This window comes from Coregonus clupeaformis, chromosome 6, assembly GCF_020615455.1.
Source record: "Coregonus clupeaformis isolate EN_2021a chromosome 6, ASM2061545v1, whole genome shotgun sequence".
Lineage (NCBI taxonomy): Eukaryota > Metazoa > Chordata > Actinopteri > Salmoniformes > Salmonidae > Coregonus > Coregonus clupeaformis.
The window spans coordinates 6,137,200-6,160,237 of record NC_059197.1 but is presented as its reverse complement, the minus strand read 5'-3'; the positions used below and the strand labels follow the sequence as shown (position 1 = coordinate 6,160,237).

General features: G+C 45.0%; 1 protein-coding gene across 1 annotated transcript in view; it reads right to left on the bottom strand.

Moving 5' to 3' along the window:
• LOC121567562 (multiple epidermal growth factor-like domains protein 6) overlaps positions 1–23,038 on the bottom strand; it is a 97,940-nt gene that overhangs the window by 8,713 nt on the left and 66,189 nt on the right. Inside the window, exons 24-29 of the mRNA XM_045217795.1 lie at positions 6,228–6,356; positions 5,064–5,192; positions 4,504–4,632; positions 3,951–4,079; positions 3,085–3,213; positions 2,337–2,468 (exon numbers count right to left, since the gene is read on the bottom strand). Of these exons, the coding sequence (XP_045073730.1) occupies positions 2,337–2,468; positions 3,085–3,213; positions 3,951–4,079; positions 4,504–4,632; positions 5,064–5,192; positions 6,228–6,356 (777 nt within the window). The remainder of the gene's footprint in view (positions 1–2,336; positions 2,469–3,084; positions 3,214–3,950; positions 4,080–4,503; positions 4,633–5,063; positions 5,193–6,227; positions 6,357–23,038) is intronic.

Below are 23,038 nucleotides of genomic sequence, written 5' to 3'. Positions count from 1 at the left end.
CTCTCCTTCCAGACTCACATTAAGAATCTCCAATCCAAAGTTAAATCTAGAATCGGTTTCCTATTTCACAACAAAGCCTCCTTCACTCATGCTGCCAAACATGCCCTCGTAAAACGGACTATCCTACCGATCATTGACTTCGGCGATGTCATTTACAAAATAGCCTCCAACACTCTACTCAGCAAATTGGATGTAGTCTATCACAGTGCCATCCGTTTTGTCTCCAAAGCCCCATATACTACCCACCACTATGACCTGTATGCTCTTGTTGGCTGGTCCTCACTACATATTCGTCGCCAAACCCACTGGCTCCAGGCCATCTATAAATCACTGCTAGGCAAATCCCTGCCTTATCTTAGTCATTGGTCACCATAGCAACACCCACCCGTAGTATGCGCTCCAGCAGGTATATCTCACTGGTCATCCCCAAAGCCAACACCTCCTTTGGCCGCCATTCCTTCCAGTTCTCTGCTGCCAATGACTGGAACAAATTGCAAAAATCTCTGAAGCTGGAGACACTTATCTCCCTCACTAACTTTAAGCATCAGTTGTCAGAGCACCTTACCGATCACTGCACCTGTACACAGCCCATCTGAAATTAGCCCGCCCAACTACCTCATCCCTATATTGTTATTTATTTTGCTCATTTGTACCCCAGTATCTCTATTTGCACATCATCTCTTGCACATCTATCATTCCAGTGTTAATACTAATTGTAATTATTTTGCACTATAGCCTATTTATTGCCTTACCTCCATAACTTGCTACATTTGCACACACTGTATATATATTTTGTTGTATTTTTGACTTTATGTTTTGTTTTACCCCATATGTAACTCTGTGTTGTTGTTTTTATCGCACTGCTTTGCTTTATCTTGGCCAGGTCGCAGTTGTAAATGAGAACTTGTTCTCAACTGGCTTACCTGGTTAAATAAAGGATAAATAAAAAAATAAAAAAAATAAAAAATATTGTACAATCTTGGTGTGCAAAGTGCTTAGAGACTTACCCAGAAAGACTCACAACTGTAATCACTGCCAAAGGTGAATCTATGTAATCAAGATATATTAGTGTTTTAAATGTTAGAATTTTTCTTCCACTTACAGAGTATTTTGTGTTGATTGCTGACAACAAATGACAATTAAATCCATTTTAATCCCACCTTGTAACGCAACAAAATGTGGAAAAAGTCACTTTTTTATTGATTGAAACACTATGGGATGGTACATATCATGCTAACATCATGCTTTCATTTGTGTTTGGAGCTCATTATCAGTTTCTAAGTTATAATGTCAGCAAGCTAAATGTCCCTTACCTTGAGCTAAGAGCTTGTAGGTTTTCTAAACCCTTGTGGGGCATTTAAGCCCTGAACAATGCCTGACAGGTAGCTCTGTCTCCAAAGCTGTGTGCCACCCCCAAGACCACAGCCAATCGCATGCAAGCAACAATGCAGCTAACTTGGCTAGTCTTGCGAGCGAGTGAACTAGCCAGCTAGTTAGCTAGGTAATAATAATAATATAATATGCCATTTAGCAGACGCTTTTATCCAAAGCGACTTACAGTCATGCGTGCATACATTTTTGTGTATGGGTGGTCCCGGGGATCGAACCCACTACCTTGGCGTTACAAGCGCCGTGCTCTACCAGCTGAGCTACAGAGGACCAGGTAGTCTTATTAGCTTTAATCCCACCTTGTAACACAACAAAATGTGGGAAAAAATAAGGGGTGTAAATACTTTCTGAAGGCACTGTATAAGTCTGGAGATTATGTCTAAGGATAACCAAAATAAATTGGTAAATGACGATGCCTCTGAACCGAAGACAAATGTGTTGGCTTGTGGGAAGACAAGGACACTGACTTTTGAATACCAATTTAGACCCAATCACCATCTCTTCAAAGTAAGTTACTACATTCTGTCCAGTTTGTAACATTCTTTATGAAATGGGCTTTTAAATTATGTGTGTTTCAATATAGTGAGTATGATAAACGAACAAAAATACTAATACTAATGGACCAAAATACCAAAGAATCAGAGTTTACAGGCTACCACAACCAAAATTAACCCGGGGCCATTTTTAGCCTGTCCTGCACGGAGAAACTGAGAGAGAGAGAGAGAGGACAGAGAGAGAAAGCGAGAAAGAGACAGAGACAGAGAGAGCGAGACAGAGACAGAGACAGAGAGAGCGAGACAGACAGAGACAGAGAGAGCGAGACAGAGACAGAGACAGACAGTACACTTACTCAAACTCATTCTTTGCATAGTGCACTGCAATTCCATTGTTGTATCCACACAATCATTTAAAACAAAAATCTGTTCACAACAGTAGTCACTACTTACTGAGTTCACAGCGGTTGCCGTAGTAACCAGGTAGACAGACACACCTTCCAGTGACAGGGTGACACTGCTCATGGTCCCCAGAACACTGGCACAGCTGGCTACAGTTCAGCCCGAACACACCTGATGGACACGCTGCAGGAGACACAAGCATGTACAATAAAGACTGGAGGAGATGTGCATAGAGGCATGCATGCGCGCGCACACACTAAAACACTCAATATGATCTGGTTTACATTGCAACATGGTGTGTGTATGCTTGTACATTAATTTCCAAACCCAATCTCTATGCAGACATAATAAAATGTAAGCACTCACTCACATTCAAATACCCATTCACACTCAGACAATGCAGTAGTTCACAGACACTCACATAGTCACACAAGGGAAGATAAATCTACGAAACAAACATGTTTTTTCCCTCCCTCTCTCTCGGCTGAATCCACAGCACTTACTGAGGCAGCGTGTAGGACAGATAAGAAATGACTCCAGACTAAAGAGGCAATTACAGCGCTGTCATTATACATGTCTGCCTTCCAAAAGCCCTTATCCACCCAGGAGACAAAAACAATGTCTCCTGTTTTACTTGGCAACCCGAGTGTAACATTTATCAGATGTCTGCTGAGTGTGTGAGGGAAAGAAGGGAGTGGGGGGAGATGAGAGGGGGGGATGTGTGGGGTGTGTGTGTGTGTCTGTGTGAGCATGTGTGTGTTTAAAGAGAGGGTGGTAAGTGGTAGTGATGTGCTCTTACTCTCCTCACAGCCGTTCCCAGTGAGACCAGCAGGGCAGCCACATGTCCCAGTAACATGGTGGCAGGACACCCCAGACTGGCACTGGCACCGCTGGGCACAGGAAGCACCGTAGACCCCAGGCAGGCAGGCTGGGGCACATCAGACACACATCAGACACACATTCATCACTAACTAAGGTATATTCACTTGTCACTTCCAAAGTTGTGGCAAAATAGCTTAAGGACAACAAAGTCAAGGTATTGGAGTGGCCATCACAAAGGCCTGACCTCAATCCTTTAGAAAATGTGTGGGCGGAACTGAAAAAGTGTGTGCGAGCAAGGAGGCCTACAAACCTGACTCAGTTACACCAGCTCTGTCAGGAGGAATGGGCCAAAATTAACCCAATTTATTGTGGGAAGCTTGTGGAAGGCTACCCGAAACGTTAAACAATTTAAAGGCAATGCTACCAAATACTAATTGAGTGTATGTAAACTTCTGACCCATTGGGAATGTGATGAAAGAAATACAAGCTGAAATAAATCATTCTCTCTACTATTATTCTGACATTTCACATTCTTAAAATAAAGTGGTGATCCTAACTGACCTAATACAGGACATTTTTACTAGGATTAAATGTCAGGAATTGTGAAAAACTGAGTTTAAATGTATTTGGCTAAGGTGTATGTAAACTTCCGACTTCAACTGTATCTATCTCAGTCCCAGGTAAGTATTCAAATGTGTTCAAAACATGTATGGATTTGAAAAAAACGAATGTCCATTTTTTTCTATGGTAATTGACCTCTCATAGTATAAAGTAAGTATGCATGATTTGATAATGTGTTTTTTCCAAAGTGGCCTTTCCGGCCCCTGTCCAAGTCACACTCACGTTTGTCGCACTGGGCCCCTCTCCATCCTGGGTGACATTCACACCTGCCCGTCACATGGTGGCAGCTTGTCCCGTGGTCGCACTGACACCTCTGCTCACACCCTTCTCCATGGAGACCGTCTGGGCAGGCTGCAGCACAGACATATGGATGGTGTTCAGTAGGGCACAACATAGCAATATGGTTTAGAAACGGTCTGAAAATGAAAATCTGTGTTCTTATTTGAAAAGTACAGGTAGGACTTTCCCATTTCATTATGTTTCAAAACGTTTTCTCCCTTCAGAACAAGACCCAACTGCAGTCTCCTTAAAGACAGAAACATGAAAGGAGGAGGAAAGATGCATTTGGGTATATCTCAATAGTCATTAATGGCTCTCTTTCCTCAACTCCATTCCTTCATCAACACTGATCTGCAAGAACAGGGTAGCAGAAAGCATATCTCTACGTTGGCTTCTGAGAGATTGCTTTCACCTATCCAAAGAGATGAGGGAGGAAGCCAGTCTAAACTATTGGGATGCACCCCTTGCATTTGGAAGTAGTGATGTCACAGGTCACCTGTCTGACAGTGCTCTCCAGTCCAGCCAGGGGGACAGCTACACCCCCCAGTCACTCTGTCACACTGCCCTCCATTCTGACAGCTGCAGGTTTGTGTGCACCCCTCTCCATAGGGCCCCTCCCCACAGTCTAGGAAAGGCAGAGAACAGAGGCCTCAGATCACACAATATATCCACCACACAATGAGCTGAATCCTAACCAGGAATCCATGTTCCTGACTGGGGCTTTCTAGTAAATCATGCATTGATGTCAATGGGAGATTTGCACAAAAATTCGATCCCAGGTTAGATTTGGACCAAAGTGAGTACAGCTATGAACGCCCTCAATCGTACAGACCAAACACACATACAATAAACCGTTTATTCATATACTCACCGACTGTTCTGATATTTCATCATAACTGGAATGTTTTACGTAAATATATTCTGGTAGAAGAAAGATTTCAGTTCCATGCAGAGCTCCTGATGTTCTGGGTTAGGTTAAGTTTAGGTTAAGGTTAGGTTAAGGTTAGTTTAAGGTCAGACTGGGCCCTATACTGAGTTTACCGATGAGCCACTCACCCTCTTGGCAGCTAGCTCCGGTCCATCCGGCTCCACAGCTGCAGCGGCCGCTGACGTGGTCACAGGTGGCCCCATTCTGACACTCACAGCTCCGGCTGCAGTTCTCCCCAAAACCACCCTCAGGGCAGGCTGCCTCCCACACAGGACAGGATGAACAGTCATATACTTAAATACAAGTCAGCATTTTATACAGTAGCACTCAACATGAAGTGGTCTGCTCTACTGAAGTCTGCACACAGATATACAGATGTGGAATCTTAATTTGAGCCAGTTTGCTACATAATAATTCACATTTCCTGTTGCTGCAGGATTATTTTCCTGCTGTAGCAAACTGGCTCAAATTAAGATCCTACATCTGTATGTGGTTTAGCCAACTCCTTTTGTCATTCACTGTCAAACATATGCATAAGAATGACAAGGGACACGATGGAGCGGTTGACTAAAGCAGAAACATATCTGATCTATGGAGAGATATGGCTTAAATGTACTTGTCTTGTATTTCTTGCTTGAGATATGGCCAAATCCATATGTTTGCGCGTTTGTATAGAGCACATTCATTTGACCTATCTGAACTAGTCACTAATGATCAATGTCTGAAATGAAATTACATTTGAGTAACGGGAGAGATGGGAAACCAACTAACCACAGCAACTTGTCATTAAGTCACGCAAGTGGGTTTGGGCTGACTCTTGGCTTCGGGTAATCAGGACCACAAAACATGCGTTGGGGAGACCAGGCCCTCTCGAATAAGACTTGAGAATGACATAGTCTGAACTTTAAGAGGGCATTTCACTAGATCCATTAAAACTGCATGAAGACTTTGTGGAGCAGCGAATAGAGACTTTGAATGAGAGTACCGAGGGTAAAACTGATGGTCCTAAAAGAGCTTTGCCAAATAGCTCCTTTAAATGTATCCCTATAAACACGTGGATGTATTTATCCAGAATCTGACCCAATTAACAATGTACGCTGGAGGGACATCCTACCAGCCCCCCTGCACCCCTCCCACCCCTTACGCATCCCTAAAAAAGGAATTGGCAGGGTATCATTAAACAGATAATTGTTCTCAAACACATGGGAGATGGTATTTAGGGAGAGAGGATGCCGTGATGGGTTGGTAGAGAGGCTCCCTCACACCCTGTTTTAATGATGTGGCTACCCTACCCAGAATGCAGTGTGGTCCCGACCAGCCAGGGGTGCAGAGGCAGGCTCCTGTGATGTGGTGGCAGCGGGCACCGTTCCTGCACTCGCACATCTGGCCACAGTCAAGACCGTAAAACCCGTCCGGGCACACTGCAAGCCAAGATAAAACATCCTCTGGTTAGGGACTGGCAGCTTCACACACAGAGGGAAGAATGCCAACTTTTTTTCCCCCCTCTGTGTATCTGTATCTCTCTCTCTCTCTCTCTCTCTCTCTCTCTCTCTCTCCCCCCCCCCCCCTCTCTCTCTCTCTCTCTCTCTCTCTCTCTCTCTCTCTCTCTCTCTCTCGATCTCTCTCTCTCATCTCTGTCTTACCACCTACCAAAAATACCATATGAAATTGCAGTACCCTGCTCTAGCTGTTCATTTGTGGAGTATCTGTGCCACATCAAAGCCTGCAGAGACACGGGGGCCGGGCCGCCACCCTGAGGGGGTGGGAGAGAGGGGCACACACACACCAAGGACTGGTAATTAGAACACCTGCTGAGTCCACAGGCCTGTCGTCAGGGTCTAGGAACCCAGCCCAAAACAAAGCCAGGTTACTGCGCGCGCGCACACACACACACACACACATACTGTAGATTGTGCATAGACATTTATATAGACACTTGCGCGCACACACACACACACACACACACACTCCTGATACCACTGCTGGTGTTCAGTAATGCCAGTGGCCCAGGTCTGTTTTCCATTCATAGAGAGAGAGAGAAGAGAGAGGGGGGGAGGGGGGCTGACAGTTGAAGAGCTGACAGTTGAAACTGTCTGTGGAGTCAGTAGACAACCAGGGAGTTTAGTAAACACATTGTCTATGGCCCAGAACAGGTCCACCAGTGCTGTTATGGAAAAACATTATGTAACTGTGGAGGGATATTAAGGGGGCTTTCCCAATGTGCTGTAAACATAGCCTATACGCTCGACTAAACCATGAAACAGGCAGGAATGCCAGTGTTTACTCAGTGATTCTCGTTGATTGCTCAATTTGTCACCGAAAAGTGCAAGATCATAGAGCAATAGCCCTAATGACAACACTTACTATAAGTTTGTATGTTAACCAATTTGTAAGTCGCTCTGGATAAGAGCGTCTGCTAAATGATGTAAATGTAAATGTAAGAGCAGTTACTACAACTCAGGCACAGCATCATTTATGTCTTAGTTTAGAGAAAAGCTGTGCCTGCTTGACTGTGTTTCTGATTGATTAACAGATGCAGTAGGACACACCTCCTTTCAGCCCTAGTGGTGTGTGGGGAAGGCTGGCACTGGTTTGGGCACTGGCCTCTGCCCATTCTGAACATATCTCTTGTTCCAATTGACCCTATGCCAAATAGCCCCTCTCATTTACTGTGCATACAGTAGTACTACTGTACCTGGCCTTCTATTGGGAAATACATGAGGACAGAGTCAGACTTTTGGCCTGGCTGTGCCTTTTCTCTTAGTCTGGTCCCAGATCTGTTTCTGCTGTCTTGCCAACTCCTATGGACATTGTCACGCCAAACATGACCAAAGCATAGGAGTAGCCAAGACAGTACAAATAGATCTGGGGGATCAGGCTACTTTTTCCCACACTGCCACTATAATCTGCCTATGTGGTGGTTCTACAATAAAGTTATCCAGCTGGACACTGGCTATACTGTCTCATTACAGCCTGAGCAGGGAAGACGCTGCCATGGATCCATCTGTGTGTCTGTGGTGCTGTGCAGTGGTGTAGTGCTATTTTTTTTAGGTGCTGGAGCGCACATTTCTTTTTCAATGATGTCATAATTTCTCAATCAAGGTTTGTACCGACAGACGCAGCTTATTGAATATATGATTCACGTTTACCAGTGAAATGTCACATTTTTTTTGTTGTCATTCTAGTTTTTATTGTTTCCCTTCACAATATAACAACAATGCAATTGAATAACATTTGGCATTAAACAATAATTTGACAGACATTAATATACAGTGCACCCGGAAAGCAGTTATTCTGTCCTACCTTAAACATACTGGAGATACCTCCAACAGCCTTGTTTCTGTAAATTATTCTTGGAACTTAGTTCTTCAAAAGAGGTAAAAGTGTTTTCTTGATACAGACAACCAATGTTCTTTATCCCCTGTCTATACCAATCTTTCCAGAAAACCATGTGTCCCCCGATTTTCAATTTAGGGTTGTTCCATAACGAAGCAGAGCTTGTCAAGAAAGGTGAAGATTTCTCTCTCTTATGAATCTGGCTCCATATATTTTTAGTATGGGACATTATTGCATTCTGCAGTCCCAATTTTTGTTGACTCAAATTATCTGATGCTCCGAATGGGGCATTAAGTTCCTCTTCCATGTCCACCCAAATTGGCCTAGTTGAGTTCTCAATAAAGAGAGCCTATTTGGGCAGCTACAAAGACTTCTTGATATAATTGCATGTTAGGGAGCTTTAATCCTCCCTTCTCAGTCTTTGCCTGTAATCTTGCTAGTTTCATCCTGGCCCTTTTACCGGCCCAAATAAACTCAGTAATAATTTTGTCTATGGATTTAAAAGTATAGACAGGTATGGATAGTGGTAACATGCTGATGATGTAATTCAGTTTAGGAGCTATGACCATCTTTATAACCTGTATCCTACCCCATAATGAGATTTGTAGCTTATCCAAGCTCTTACACTGGAGTTGAATGTTTTCAATAGTGGGTCAAGGTTTTCAGAAATGTTCTCTAGACCAGGATTTAAAGCGATCCCCAGGTAGCTCAAGTTTTTAGGGACCCATTGAAACCTCCAGTTGAGGAAGTCATTTCTCAGACAATGTTTTGATAGGGGCATTACTTCAGATTTGGTACAGTTTACTTCATAGCCCGATATCTCTGAGAATGCATTTACAAGGTCCAGTAAAGGAGGTATGAAGAGTTGGGGGTCTGACATTACTAGTAATATGTCATCTACATAAAGCAGTAGTTTATTCTCCCTACCTCCCATATTAACCCCTTTGATTGACTGATGCAGCCTAATGGCTTTGGCTAATGGTTCTAATGCTATAATAAATAGGAGAGGCGAGAGACAGTCACCTTGTCTCGTGCCTCGTCCTACTGTAAATGGAGATGATCGTAGTCTGTTAGTGACTACTATGGATTTGTGGTCATTGTACATACGTTTAATAATATTCTGAAAGCCCTGTCCAAATCCAAATGTATTTATTGTATAATGCTGGTAGTCCCAGCCCACCCTATCAAAGGCTTTCTCTGCATCTAGGGATAAGGCTGCCACTGAAGTATCCAAATATTTTTCCTTCCAGATAACATGCAATAGGCATCTAAGATTATCAGATGAAGTTCTGCCTTTACAAATCCCACCTGGTCTGGATTTATGATGTTCTTAATGATTTGATTTACCCTCATAGCCAGATGTTTTGTAAACATTTTTCCATCACAAGTAATCAAAGAAATTGGACGGTAGCTCCCACACTCATGGGGATCCTTTCCCTTTTTGAGGATTAGGGTGATTACTGCATCCCTCATAGAAGGTGGGAGCTCACCTGTGTCAATCGATGTGTTAAATGTTTTCAATATTTATGGGCTAAGCAGCTCTGCAAACCTTTTATAGAAATCACTGGCTATCCCATCCAACCCTGGAGTTTTACCACTGGGTGCTTGTCTTATAGTTTCGGTCAATTCCTCCAAAGCAATAGGGCGGTTGAGCCAATTCCTGTCTTCCTCTGTTAGTTTAGGAAGGTTCAAATTCTGAAAGAATGTCTCTGTTTTCTGCATATCTAAAGGACCGTCTGAAGTATAAAGTTCCTGATAGAAGTCTCAAAATATATTGTTTATTTCTTTATGATTGGTAATCAGCTTGCCTGTCTTATTTCTGATTCCACATACTTACATCTGTTTCTCTAGATTTCAATTGACTGGCCAACAGTTTTCCTGCCTTTTTACCTGGTCCTCTGTAGCTCAGCTGGTAGAGCACGGCGCTTGTAACGCTAAGGTAGTGGGTTCGATCCCCGGGACCACCCATACACAAAAATTTTTAAAATGTATGCACGCATGACTGTAAGTCGCTTTGGATAAAAGCGTCTGCTAAATGGCATACTATACTACTACTATACTATCTCTGCTTCAGCCTGTACAGTGAATATTCAGCTTTTTTACTGAATAAAGTTTTCAGCTCATATTTGGTTTTCGTCAGATTTACCAGAGAAATGTTGTTAGGATTGGACCAATATTCCCTATCCAGCATTTTGAGCTCTGTTTCAAGTTTCTCAATTTTCTGTTTATCTAGTTTCTTAATAGTAGCTGATCGTTGTATCATTACTCCACGTATGTAAGCTTTAAAAGCTTCCCAGACGTACCTGTTTTGCACTATTGTTGTTCGTTTCAAAGAATATCATAATATGTGTTTTAAGGAATTCACAAATGCCTTGTCCTGTAAAAGGCTGGTGTTCATTCACCAACCTTTAAATTTTTCTCTTCTTCTCCTATTCCAACAGTCAGATCAATGGGAGCATGATCTGTCATAGCTATCGTGCCCACACTGCAAGCACCCACTTTATCTATGAGAGAGTGTGAGATCAGAAAGTAGTCAATGCGTGAATAAACATTGTGCCTATTTGAAAATAATGTGTAATCACGAGCAGTTGGATTGATCAATCTTCATATATCATAAAGACCAGCATCTTTACACGGTGTTTTAATTGCTTCTTGAGTTTTTGAGGTCCTGATTAGACCAGTTTTGGATTTATCTACAAAAGCATCAGGGACCTGATTGTAATCCCCCCCTAGTACCAGAGGAAAATCACAGAAATCCAGTATTATTTTGTTAAGTTGAAGGAAGAAGTCTGGGTCCTACTCATTTGGAGCATAAATATTTCCCAATATTATGTTTTGTCCTGAAATCTTTACAAGTGAAATCAAGATTCGCCCCTCTTTGTCCTTAAACACTTTTTGCACTTGAACATGTATACTTTTTGAAGATAGAATAGAGCCACCTCTTTTTTTGGTTGAATGTATTATGGTAAGCACTGCCCACCCATCTGTCTCCCACCCTAGGAGCATCCTTTTGGTAAGCACTGCCCACCCATCTGTCTCCCACCCTAGGAGCATCCTTTTGGTAAGCACTTCTCACCCATCTGTCTCCCACCCTAGGAGCATCCTTTTGGTAAGCACTGCCCACCCATCTGTCTCCCACCCTAGGAGCATCATTTTGGTAAGCACTGCCCACCCATCCGGCTCCTACCTTAGGAGCATCCTTTTCCAGCAGGTGGGTCTCTTGGAGCATAATCATGTCTGAGTTTTTTTGTTTAAGATAATTAAATACCCTACGTCAAGCAAAGTTCATTCTTTGTCTCCTCGGCTATAGAAGGTTGTAGCTCAGCTTCTGAATGTCAAAGAAACTAAACAATGATATCCCAATATGCATCTGAGTCACCTCTTTGCCGGGTATTTTACAGCTCGTTTCTAGCATTGTGGACCAAAGTCCTGTTATAGATTACATTATATAATCAGATCTGTTTTATTTCTTCAAATTCTTAAGCTAACAATAGGTAGGCCTGTGCTTTTTGCTATTTTCTTTAAAAAAAGGAAGTCCTATGGCATACCCTCTCATACCTCTCTCATACCCCCTCAATACTAACTTAACTTAACAGCCCTTCACTGACACAGAGGTAGGCTATTTAAAGAGTGCATGGTGGGTGGAGGAATTGGCAGACAAATCTATGGATATAGCAGCCTATAGCCTAATTTCGTCTGTCAAACAGGTAGGCCTACCTCTTATTTCTTAAATAGGAAGACATAGGCTCCAACACAAAGCCCTCTTGTTGTTAGTAAAGTTTAATTAAAATAATGGTTGAAATTAATTATGCTTACTCGAATGTACCTACTTTCAGCACCATGAGCTGTCAATTTCCGATTGATTGTGCCATGGTTGCTGCTTCAAGTTTCAGCACCACAATGTAAGTTAATTGAATCTGGCTTATTGTGAGGTCAATAACTCTGATAAATACATCAAGGGCAAGAAACATATTGTTTATATTAAAATCAATTATAGTAGTTGCAAGCTATCAAAGTTGACATCCGGTCCTCCGGTCCTTCTAAAACTGAACAGAACATATGCTATAGGATAATATAGCATTTTCTGGAATAGCCCCCCCTCCAGAAGAATGTTGGTTAGGCAGCACAAAAAAAAGTTTGGATCAGCATGAGCAGAGCAGGCCGGGGCTCATTGTTGGAATATCCATTGTAATGTGTAATGCAGCCTAATTTTATTTACACCATCCCAGCAGCGCAAAAGACTCAGGAAGGAAGTACATTTTCTTTTAAATATAACTTTGCTCTGTGCTTCTCCGAGCATGGACTTCATAGGATTTACAGTGCCTTGCGAAAGTCTTCACCCCCCTTGGCATTTTTCCTATTTTGTTGCCTTAAAACCTGGAATTAAAATAGATGTTTTGGGGGTTTGTATCATTTGATTTACACAACATGCCTACCACTTTGAAGATGCAAACTATTTTTTATTGTGAAACAAACAAGAAATAAGACAGAAAAACAGAAAACTTGAGCGTGCATAACTATTCACCCCCCCAAAGTCAATACTTTGTAGAGACACCTTTTGCTGCAATTACAGCTGCAAGTCTCTTGGGGTATGTCTCTATAAGCTTGGCACATCTAACCACTGGGATTTTTCAAGGCAAAACTGCTCCAGCTCCTTCAAGTTGGATGGGTTCCGCTGGTGTACAGCAATCTTTAAGTCATACCACAGATTCTCAATTGGATTGAGGTCTGGGCTTTGACTAGGCCATTCCAAGACATTTAAATGTTTCCTCTTAAACCACTCAAGTGTTGCTTTAGCAGTATGCTTAGGGTCATTGTCCTGCTTGAAGGTGAACCTCCGTCCCAGTCTGAAATCTCTGGAAGACTGAAACAGGTTTCCCTCAAGGATTTCCCTGTATTTAGCGCCATCCATCATTCCTTCAATTCTGACCAGTTTCCCAGTCCCTGCCGATGAAAAACATCCCCACAGCATGATGCTGCCACCACCATGCTTCACTGTTGGGATGGTGTTCTCGGGGTGATGAGAGGTGTTGGGTTTGCACCAGACATAGAGTTTTCCTTGATGGCCAAAAAGTTCAATTTCAGTCTCATCTGACCAGAGTACCTTCTTCCATATGTTTGGGGAGTCTCCCACATGCCTTTTGGCGAACACCAAACATGCTTGCTTATTTTTTTCTTTAAGTAATGGCTTTTTTTCTGGCCACTCTTCTGTAAAACCCAGCTCTGTGGAGCATACGGCTTAAAGTGGTCCTATGGACAGATACTCCAATCTCCGCTGTGGAGCTTTGCAGCTCCTTCAGGGTTATCTTTACTTCACCAATTTGGACTATTTTGTGTATGTCCATTACATGAAATCCAAATAAAAATCCATTTAAATTACAGGTTGTAATGCAACAAAATAGAAAAAACGCCAAGGGGGATGAATAATTTTGCAAGGCACTGTAGCCTATAGGCTATGGATCATTTGATTGAGACCACACTAAATAGCCTATAGGCTTGATATTGTGCGCCCAGCAGAGAATCAGAGATGAGGGACGATTTATAGCCTAATAACCAACTAATTCTAAAACAATGAGAAATATTGAAATTTCATCAATTACAAATTACATGACCCTCCTATGGACTAGATTTAAAAAATACTAAACATTCCCCTTGACTGAAATTGAAAAAGCATAACCCTCCCCCATTTTCCTCCAGGTACCCATTCTATAAATGTTGATCCATCCCTTACATCGGATTCGGCCCGCTCAAAGTGAGTGAGCACAGAGCATGATGGACCAGGAAAGAGCTTGCCACCCAGAGCGTTCCCAATGCTCACCCTACTTTTGCCACTTGTTGCTGCAGTTTGGCAGCACACTCAGCGAGTTGGTTACCTCTAGGCTGCTGTACATATTTATTTGCTTTGTCATTCTACATACACATTTAAAATACGTAGATAGATATTGGGATGCCTGGTTTGAGGTTACCAAACGCCAATGTCAATCCTTCTTTCCACAAGAAGAGAGCGCTTGGTTTCCACTTAATCCCAGAGTGAAGTGTCAGTTGAGATTAGCCTGGGCTGGGCTGCTATTTCAACTGTGGATGGAAGGCTTAAATTGTCTGCTGTGCCTCTGTTTATAGTCAGTACTGGGAGTCCTCACACTCCACCAGCCACCAGTGTGCTGCTAGCTACATCGCCAATTTAATTAGCTATTTAAAGGGGCAATCCGGGCTTTGAAAAACAACAAACTGGCCCCACCACTTATTTTGGTAAAAAGCTGAGGGATGGGGCTGGAAAAATGTAACCACTCGCAAATTCATGGATGTAAGGACTGGTCATCCATAGATCAAAATGATAGTTTTAACCATGTTTTGATATGTGGTTTTACAAACAATGGAGTAAAACAAACTCATATTGACAGGGGTACGAGAGTTGAACTAAGCTCATGAGGCATTTATACGTTATATTCTTTAAGAATCAATGGCTATATGTCATTCATTCGAAAGTCCAAATATTGATGTACCAATCCCTGATTGCCCTTTTAAGGAAGTAATGAGGATTATTTCCAGATCCCTGACTGTGTGTTAAAGCGCTGTGTCCTGTCAGCCTAGTCAGCCTATAAACCAAGGCAGGAGACCACACAGCCAGACAGACATACAGACATGGAAGGGGAAATTCTGGCCCTCGCTGACTAGTAGAAATCACTTCCTGACTGCCCTTAAAGGAAGAGGCCCTTGTACAATATGGGGAAACTAGACACCTTATTTAAAGAGGGGAAAAACTTGAAAAACAGAACAGTGGGAGACAGAGAGAGAGAGAGAGAGAGAGAGAGAGAGAGAGAGAGAGAGAGAGAGAGAGAGAGAGAGAGAGAGAGAGAGAGAGAGAGAGAGAGAGAGAGAGAGAGAGAGAGAGAGAGAGAGAAATATATATATTTGAGTTTCCATTGTCATTGTCATTCCATTGAGGCTGATGTCTATGTTGGAAACCATTGGCTTGTTATGGCTAGGAATTGTAAATCCTGCAGGTCAGAAGGGTGTGTGTTAGTGTATCTTATGATATAATGTGACATGACTGTGATTCACGCAGGAAGCAGGCTATATTTTACAGTACTGGTAAATTATCTTACACCACAAATGTACATTAGACCGTTTCAGTCAAAGCCCAATCAAAATCAAATCAATTAGCTAGTCAAACTTGAGACCAGCTACTATAGTTGGTCTTGTTTTACTGTAACTGGATTATGTGTGTGAGAATCTGCACAGGGACCATGAGACATCCACCAGCGCCCTCCAGAGTCTAACATAGGACTTTTCATTGGAAAAATTGCCTTGGTAGTTTAAACTAAACCGCAGTGAGTGGCTAAACAGATTCTAGAGAAGGGGTATGATCAGTGGTGGAAAAAGTATCCAACTGTACTTGAGTAAAAGTAAATATACCTTAATAGAAAATGACTCAAGTAAAAGTGAAAGTCACCAAGTAAAATACTACTTGAGTAAAAGTCTAAAAGTATTTGGTTTTAAATATACTTAAGTACAGTACCAGTCAACATTTTGGACACACCTACTCATTCAAGGGATTTTCTTTATTTGTACTATTTTCTACATTGTAGAATAATAGTGAAGACATCAAAACTATGAAATAACACATATGGAGTCATGTAGTAAGCAAAAAAGTGTTAAACAAATCAACATATATTTTATATTTGACATTCTTCAAATAGCCACCCTTTGCCTTGATGACAGCTTTGCACACTCTTGGCATTCTCTCAACCAGCTTCACCTGGAATGCTTTTCCAACAGTCAAGAAGGAGTTCCCACATATGCTGAGCACTTGTTGGCTGCTTTTTCTTCACTCTGCCGTCCGACTCATCCCAAACCATCTCAATTGGGTTGAGGTTGGCAGATTGTGGAGGCCAGGTCATCTGATGCAGCACTCCATCAAATCAAATCAAATTTGATTTGCCACATGTGCCGAAAACAACAGGTGTAGTAGACCTTACAGTGAACTGCTTACTTACAAGCCCTTAACAAACAATGCAGTTTTAAGAAAAAAAGTATTAAGTAAAAAATAGATAAGTAAAAAATAATTAAAGAGCAGCAGTAAAATAAAATAACTGTAGGGAAGCTATACACAGGGGGTACCGGTACAGAGTCAATGTGCGGGGGCACAGGTTAGTTGAGGTAATTGAGGTAATATGTACATGTGGGTAGAGTTAAAGTGACTCTCCTTCTTGGTAAAATAGCCATTGTCCTGTTGAAAAACAAATGATGGTCCCTGTCACGATCGTTACATGAAGACACGGACCAAGGCGCAGCGTGGTAAGCGTACATTTTATTTGTACTGAACACAACACGAACAAAACAACAAACGATACGTGAAGTCCTGAGGTTACATACAACAAACCTATACGGAACAAGATCCCACAATAAACAAGTGAACACAGGCTGCCTAAGTATGGTCCCCAATCAGAGACAACGAGCTACAGCTGTCTCTGATTGGGAACCACCCTGGCCAACATAGAAATAAACGATCTAGAACAAAACCCATAGAAAACTAAACATAACAAGTCTATACCCTGGCTCAACATTTAAGAGTCCCCAGAGCCAGGGCGTGACAGTACCCCCCAAAGGCGCGGACTGCGACCGCGCCAACCAAACACAACAGGGGAGGGGCCGGGTGGGCATTCCGCCTCGGAGGCGGATCCGGCTCCGGGCGTGACCACCACTCTCCCTCTACCCCCCCCGTAGCGCCCCTGGTCTGGTCTGGCCCCGCTGGCCGGAGCTGGACTGGACACCGGTGGAGCGGATTGCTCTGGCTCTGGAGTGGAGCAGCTGACCGGTGCCGGACCAGGCACCGGTGGAACAGGCACGGACCGTGCCGGACTGACGACGCACACCACTGGCTTGGTGCGGGGAGCAGGAACGGGCCGGACCGGGCTGACGACGCGCACCACTGGCCTGGTGCGGGGAGCAGGAACGGGCCGGACCGGGCTGACGACGTGCACCACTGGCCTGGTCCGGGGAACAGGAACGGGCCGGACCGGGCTGACGACGCGCACCACAGGCTTGGTGCGAGAGACAGGAACAGGCCGGACCGGGCTGACTGACGCCGCACCACTGGCTTGGTGCGAGGGACAGGAACAGGCCGGACCGGGCTGGCGACGCGCACCACTAGTTTGGTGCGAGGGACAGGAACAGGCCGGACCGGGCTGGCGAAGCGCACCACAGGCTTGGTGCGAGGGACAGGAACAGGCCGGACCGGGCTGGCGACGCGCACCACTGGTTTGGTGCGAGAGACAGGAACAGGCCGGGCTGGACTGTGGAGACGGACTGGAGGTCTGGAGCGGAGAGCTGACACAACCCGTCCTGGCTGAATGCCTATTTCCACACAACCTGTGTGAGGCATCAGCACAGGACGTACAGGGCTGTGCACTCGTACTGGCACTACAGCACGTGGCACTGGAGCAGGATATCCGGGACCGAGGAGGGGTACTGGAAGCCACGAGCGTTGAGCCGGCACACTCCGTCCTGGCTGCATGCCCACCTTAGCACAACACGTGCGTGGTGCTAGCACAGGACGTACAGGACTGTGCCGGAACACTCGCGGCACAGTACGTGGCTCCGCATAACTCGGAACCTGCCCAGTCTCACGCTGCCTAGCCTGAGTACGGGGAGTTGGCTCTGCTCTACCTCTAGGCTCCGCCAACCACCCTTCCAGCCCCCCAAACCTGGTGGCCTCCTCTCCTAGATCGCCGATGCGCCCTGTAGCTGCCTCCAGCATCCCCGTCGTCCACGCCGTGTGCCCCCCCAAAAAAATTACTTGGGGTTGCCTCTCGCGTGTCCGTCGTCGGCACGGTTGGCGCCGTTTCTCCTCTCCTGCCTGGGCATTTATTTTTGCCCATGGCCCTCTGCCCGCTAATATGTCCTCCCAAGACCACCATTCGCCCACCTGGGACATCGCCAACTTCTCCTGTTTGGCACGCTGCTTGGTCCTCTCTTGGTGGGATCTTCTGTCACGATCGTTACATGAAGACACGGACCAAGGCGCAGCGTGGTAAGCGTACATTTTATTTGTACTGAACACAACACGAACAAAACAACAAACACTACGTGAAGTCCTGAGGTTACATACAACAAACCTATACGGAACAAGTGAACACAGGCTGCCTAAGTATGGTCCCCAATCAGAGACAACGAGCTACAGCTGTCTCTGATTGGGAACCACCCTGGCCAACATAGAAATAAACGATCTAGAACAAAACCCATAGAAAACTAAACATAACAAGTCCACACCCTGGCTCAACATTTAAGAGTCCCCAGAGCCAGGGCGTGACAGTCCCACTAAGCCCAAACCAGATAGGATGGCGTATCGCTGCAGAATGCTGTGGTAGCCATGCTGGTTAAGTGTGCCTTGAATTCTAAATATATCACAGACAGTGTCACCAGCAAAGGACCATAACACCTCCTCCTCCATGCTTTACGGTGGGAACTACACATGCGGAGATCATCCGTTCACCCACACCGCGTCTCACAAAGACACGGCGGTTGGAACCAAAAATCTAATGTCCATTGCTTGTGTTTCTTGGCCCAAGCAGGTCTCTTCTTCTTATTGGTGTCCTTTACTAGTGGTTTCTTTGCAGCAATTCGACCATGAAGGCCTGATTCCCACAGTCCCCTCTGAACAGTTGATGTTGAGATGTGTCTGTGACTTGAACTCTGTGAAGCATTTATTTGGGCTGCAATTTCTGAGGCTGGTAACTCTAATGAACTTGAGGACGTGAGGAGGGACAGTGTTTCTCTAGTGGGAGGTAAGCTTGGCTTCTTATAGGGTGTCGAGTAAAGCTTAAACCATGTATTTAGATTGTAGTTACGTATTGTAGGTAGTTTATCTAGGTAGTTATTTTAGGTTATTGTAGGTAATTATTGTAGGTAAGTATTGTATTCGACTGAGCCCGGTGAAGCACGAGGCTAGCTAACCCACTACCTGGACCAATAAAGCTAGCTAGCTAGCGGGTAGCTACTGGTAACTATTAGCAACTGTGGATAGTTGTTTCCAATGTTATTTCACGCTTAAGAGCACCTGTAATTATGCCAGCTAGCTATCTACCATTCAGCTGTTTTTCTAACCTCATTATCGGAAGCGTTAACGTTAGGTAGTTAGTAGCTACTGTACTCGAAATGTAGCTAGCTTGTTGCTACCTGGATAGCTAACTAAACAATAGCTGGAACGACCTAGCTGTAATATTTGGAGACGCTTTCTCTCCGTTGGGACAGACGCGAACTGGCTGAATCGATTCAGAGGCTAGCTTTGCACTACACTGGCTAACAGTAGCTACTAAGGGTAAGTTATAACCTAAATGTATTTTTGTTTTGTTTTTACATACTGGTAACCAGAGTCGTTCAAGGAAATTCAGGACATGTGTGACTAGTTAAAGTTAGCTTGGCTCTCTCTGTGTGGTTCGTGCCGTGGGAGGAGGGGTTGGTTCGTTGGCAGAGTGCAATGACTAGCTAGTATGCTAACTATTCTAGCTAACTAACTGGCTGAATAAGTTGATGACGTACTCACTCAAACTGTCAAAACTAACCCAAAACTTTACACAACGTTACGGACACAAATTATCTGTTTGGCGTGTTAAAACACTGGTGGTATGTTGTAACCGAGTATTGGTGCTAAACCGTGTTATTGGAGTCTGGCATGCTAGTTGGCTATGTCGTCATAGGATTCGGTGCCCTGGACGGTTTTCACAGAAGAATACTGTACCAAGTTAGCTAGCTGAATAAACTAAGTTAGAGTCTATTCCTAGAAAACATTGAACCGCTGTAGTTCACAACAATTATAATTTCTAAAGTGGAAGTTGGGAGAGTTATATTTGAGTGTTTCAGTGACACGTAAGTGAGGGAGGCCCCGCACTCTCGCTTTCCCAGATGTTTAGTTCATTTCATTCCGATCTCCTTTGCATTATTGTAGCCTTTTTCTGTAGCCTGTCAACTATGTGTATGTCTATCCCTGTTCTCTCCTCTCTGCACAGGCCATACAAACGCTTCACACTGCGTGGCTGCTGCCACTCTAATCTGGTGGTCCCTGCGCGCACGACCCACGTGGAGTTCCAGGTCTCCGGCAGCCTCTAGAACTGCCGTTCTGCGGCCAACAAGGCAGAGTTCATCTCAGCCTATGCTACCCTCCAGTCCCTCGACTTCTTGGCGCTGACGGAAACATGGATTACCACAGAAAACACTGCTACTCCGACTGCTTTTTCCTTGTCTGACCATGTGTTCTCGCATACCCCGAGAGCCTCTGGTCAGCACGGCGGTGGCACAGGAATCCTCATCTCTCCCAAGTGGACATTCTCTCTTTTTCCCCTGACCCATCTGTCTCATTTCTCCTCATTTGAATTCCATGCTGTCACAGTCACTAGCCCATTCAAGCTTAACATCCTTGTCATTTATCGCCCTCCAGGTTCCCTTGGAGAGTTCATCAATGAGCTTGACGCCTTGATACGTTCCTTTCCTGAGGATGGCTCACCCCTCACAGTTCTGGGTGACTTTAACCTCCCTACGTCTGCCTTTGACTCATTTCTCTCTGCCTCCTTCTTTCCACTCCTTTCCTCTTTTGACCTCACCCTCTCACCGTCCCCCCCTACTCACAAGGCAGGCAATACACTTGACCTCATCTATACTAGATGCTGTTCTTCTACTAATCTCACTGCAACTCCCCTCCAAGTCTCCGACCACTACTTTGTATCCTTTTCTCTCTCGCTCTCCTCCAACACTACTCACTCAGCCCCTACTCAGATGGTAATGTGCCGTCGCAACCTTCGCTCTCTCTCTCCCGCTACTCTCTCCTCTTCCATCCTATCATCTCTTCCCTCTGCTAAATCCTTCTCCTTCCGATCTCCTGATTCTGCCTCCTCAACCCTCCTCTCCTCCCTTTCTGCATCTTTTGACTCTCTATGTCCTCTATCCTCCCGGCCGGCTCGGTCCTCCCCTCCTGCTCCGTGGCTTGACTACTCATTGCGAGCTCATAGAAGAGGGCTCCGGGCAGCCGAGCGGAAATGGAGAAAAACTAGACTCCCTGCGGACCTGTCATCTTTTCACTCACTCCTCTCTACATTCTCTCCCTCTGTTTCCGCTGCTAAAGCCACTTTCTACCACTCTGAATTTCAAGCCTCTGCCTCTAACCCTAGGAAGCTCTTTGCCACCTTCTCCTCCCTGCTGAATCCTCCCCCCCCCCACTCCTCCCTCTCTGTGGATGACTTTGTCAAACATTTTGAAAAGAAGGTTGACGACATCCGATCCTCATGTATTAAGTCAAATGACACTGCTGGTACTGCTCACACTGCCCTACCCTATGCTTTGACTTCTTTCTCCCCTCTCTCTCCAGATGAAATCTTGCGACTTGTGATGGCCGGCCGCCCAACAACCTGCCCGCTTGACCCTATCCCCTCCTCTCTTCTCCAGACCATTTCCGGAGACCTTCTCCCTTACCTCACCTCACTCATCAACTCATCCTTGACCGCTGGCCATGTCCCTTCCGTCTTCAAGAGAGCGAGAGTTGCACCCCTCCTCAAAAAACCTACACTCGATCCCTCTGATGTCAACAACTACAGACCAGTATCCCTTCTTTCTTTTCTCTCCAAAACTCTTGAGCGTGCCGTCTCTAGCCAACTCTCCTGCTATCTCTCTCAGAATGACCTTCTTGATCCAAACCAGTCAGGTTTCAAGACTGGTCATTCAACTGAGACTGCTCTTCTCTGTGTCACGGAGGCTCTCCGCACTGCTAAAGCTAACTCTCTCTCCTCTGCTCTTATCCTTCTAGACCTATCCACTGCCTTTGATACTGTGAACCATCAGATCCTCCTCTCCACCCTCTCCGAGTTGGGCATCTCCGGCGCTGCTCACTCTTCGATTGCGTCCTACCTGACGTGCTCTCACCACTGGTGTCCCCCAGGGCTCAGTTCTAGGCCCTCTCCTATTCTCTCTATACACCAAGTCACTTGGCTCTGTCATATCCTCACATGGTCTCTCCTATCATTGCTACGCAGACGACACACAATTACTTTTTTCCTTTCCCCCTTCTGATAACCAGGTGGCGAATCGCATCTCTGCATGTCTGGCAGACATATCAGTGTGGATGTCAGATCACCACCTCAAGCTGAACCTCGGCAAGACGGAGCTGCTCTTCCTCCCGGGGAAGGACTGCCCGCTCCATGATCTCACCATCACGGTTGACAACTCCATTGTGTCCTCCTCCCAGAGTGCAAAGAACCTTGGCGTGACCCTGGACAACACCCTGTCGTTCTCCGTTAACATCAAAGCGGTGACCCGATCATGCAGGTTCATGCTCTACAACATTCGCAGAGTACAACCCTACCTTACACAGAAAGCGGCACAGGTCCTAATCCAGGCACTTGTCATCTCCCGTCTGGATTACTGCAACTCGCTGTTGGCTGGGCTCCCTGCCTGTGCCATTAAACCCCTACAACTTATCCAGAACGCTGCAGCCCGTCTGGTGTTCAACCTTCCCAAGTTCTCTCATGTCACCCCGCTCCTCCGCACACCCCACTGGCTTCCAATTGAGGCTCGCATCTACTACAAGACCATGGTGCTTGCCTACGGAGCTGTGAGGGCAACAGAACCTCCTTACCTTCAGGCTCTGATCAGACCCTACACCGAAACGAGGGCACTACGTTCATCCACCTCTGGCCTGCTAGCTCCCCTACCTCTACGGAAGCACAGTTCCCGCTCAGACCAGTCAAAGCTATTCGCTGCTCTGGCACCCCAATGGTGG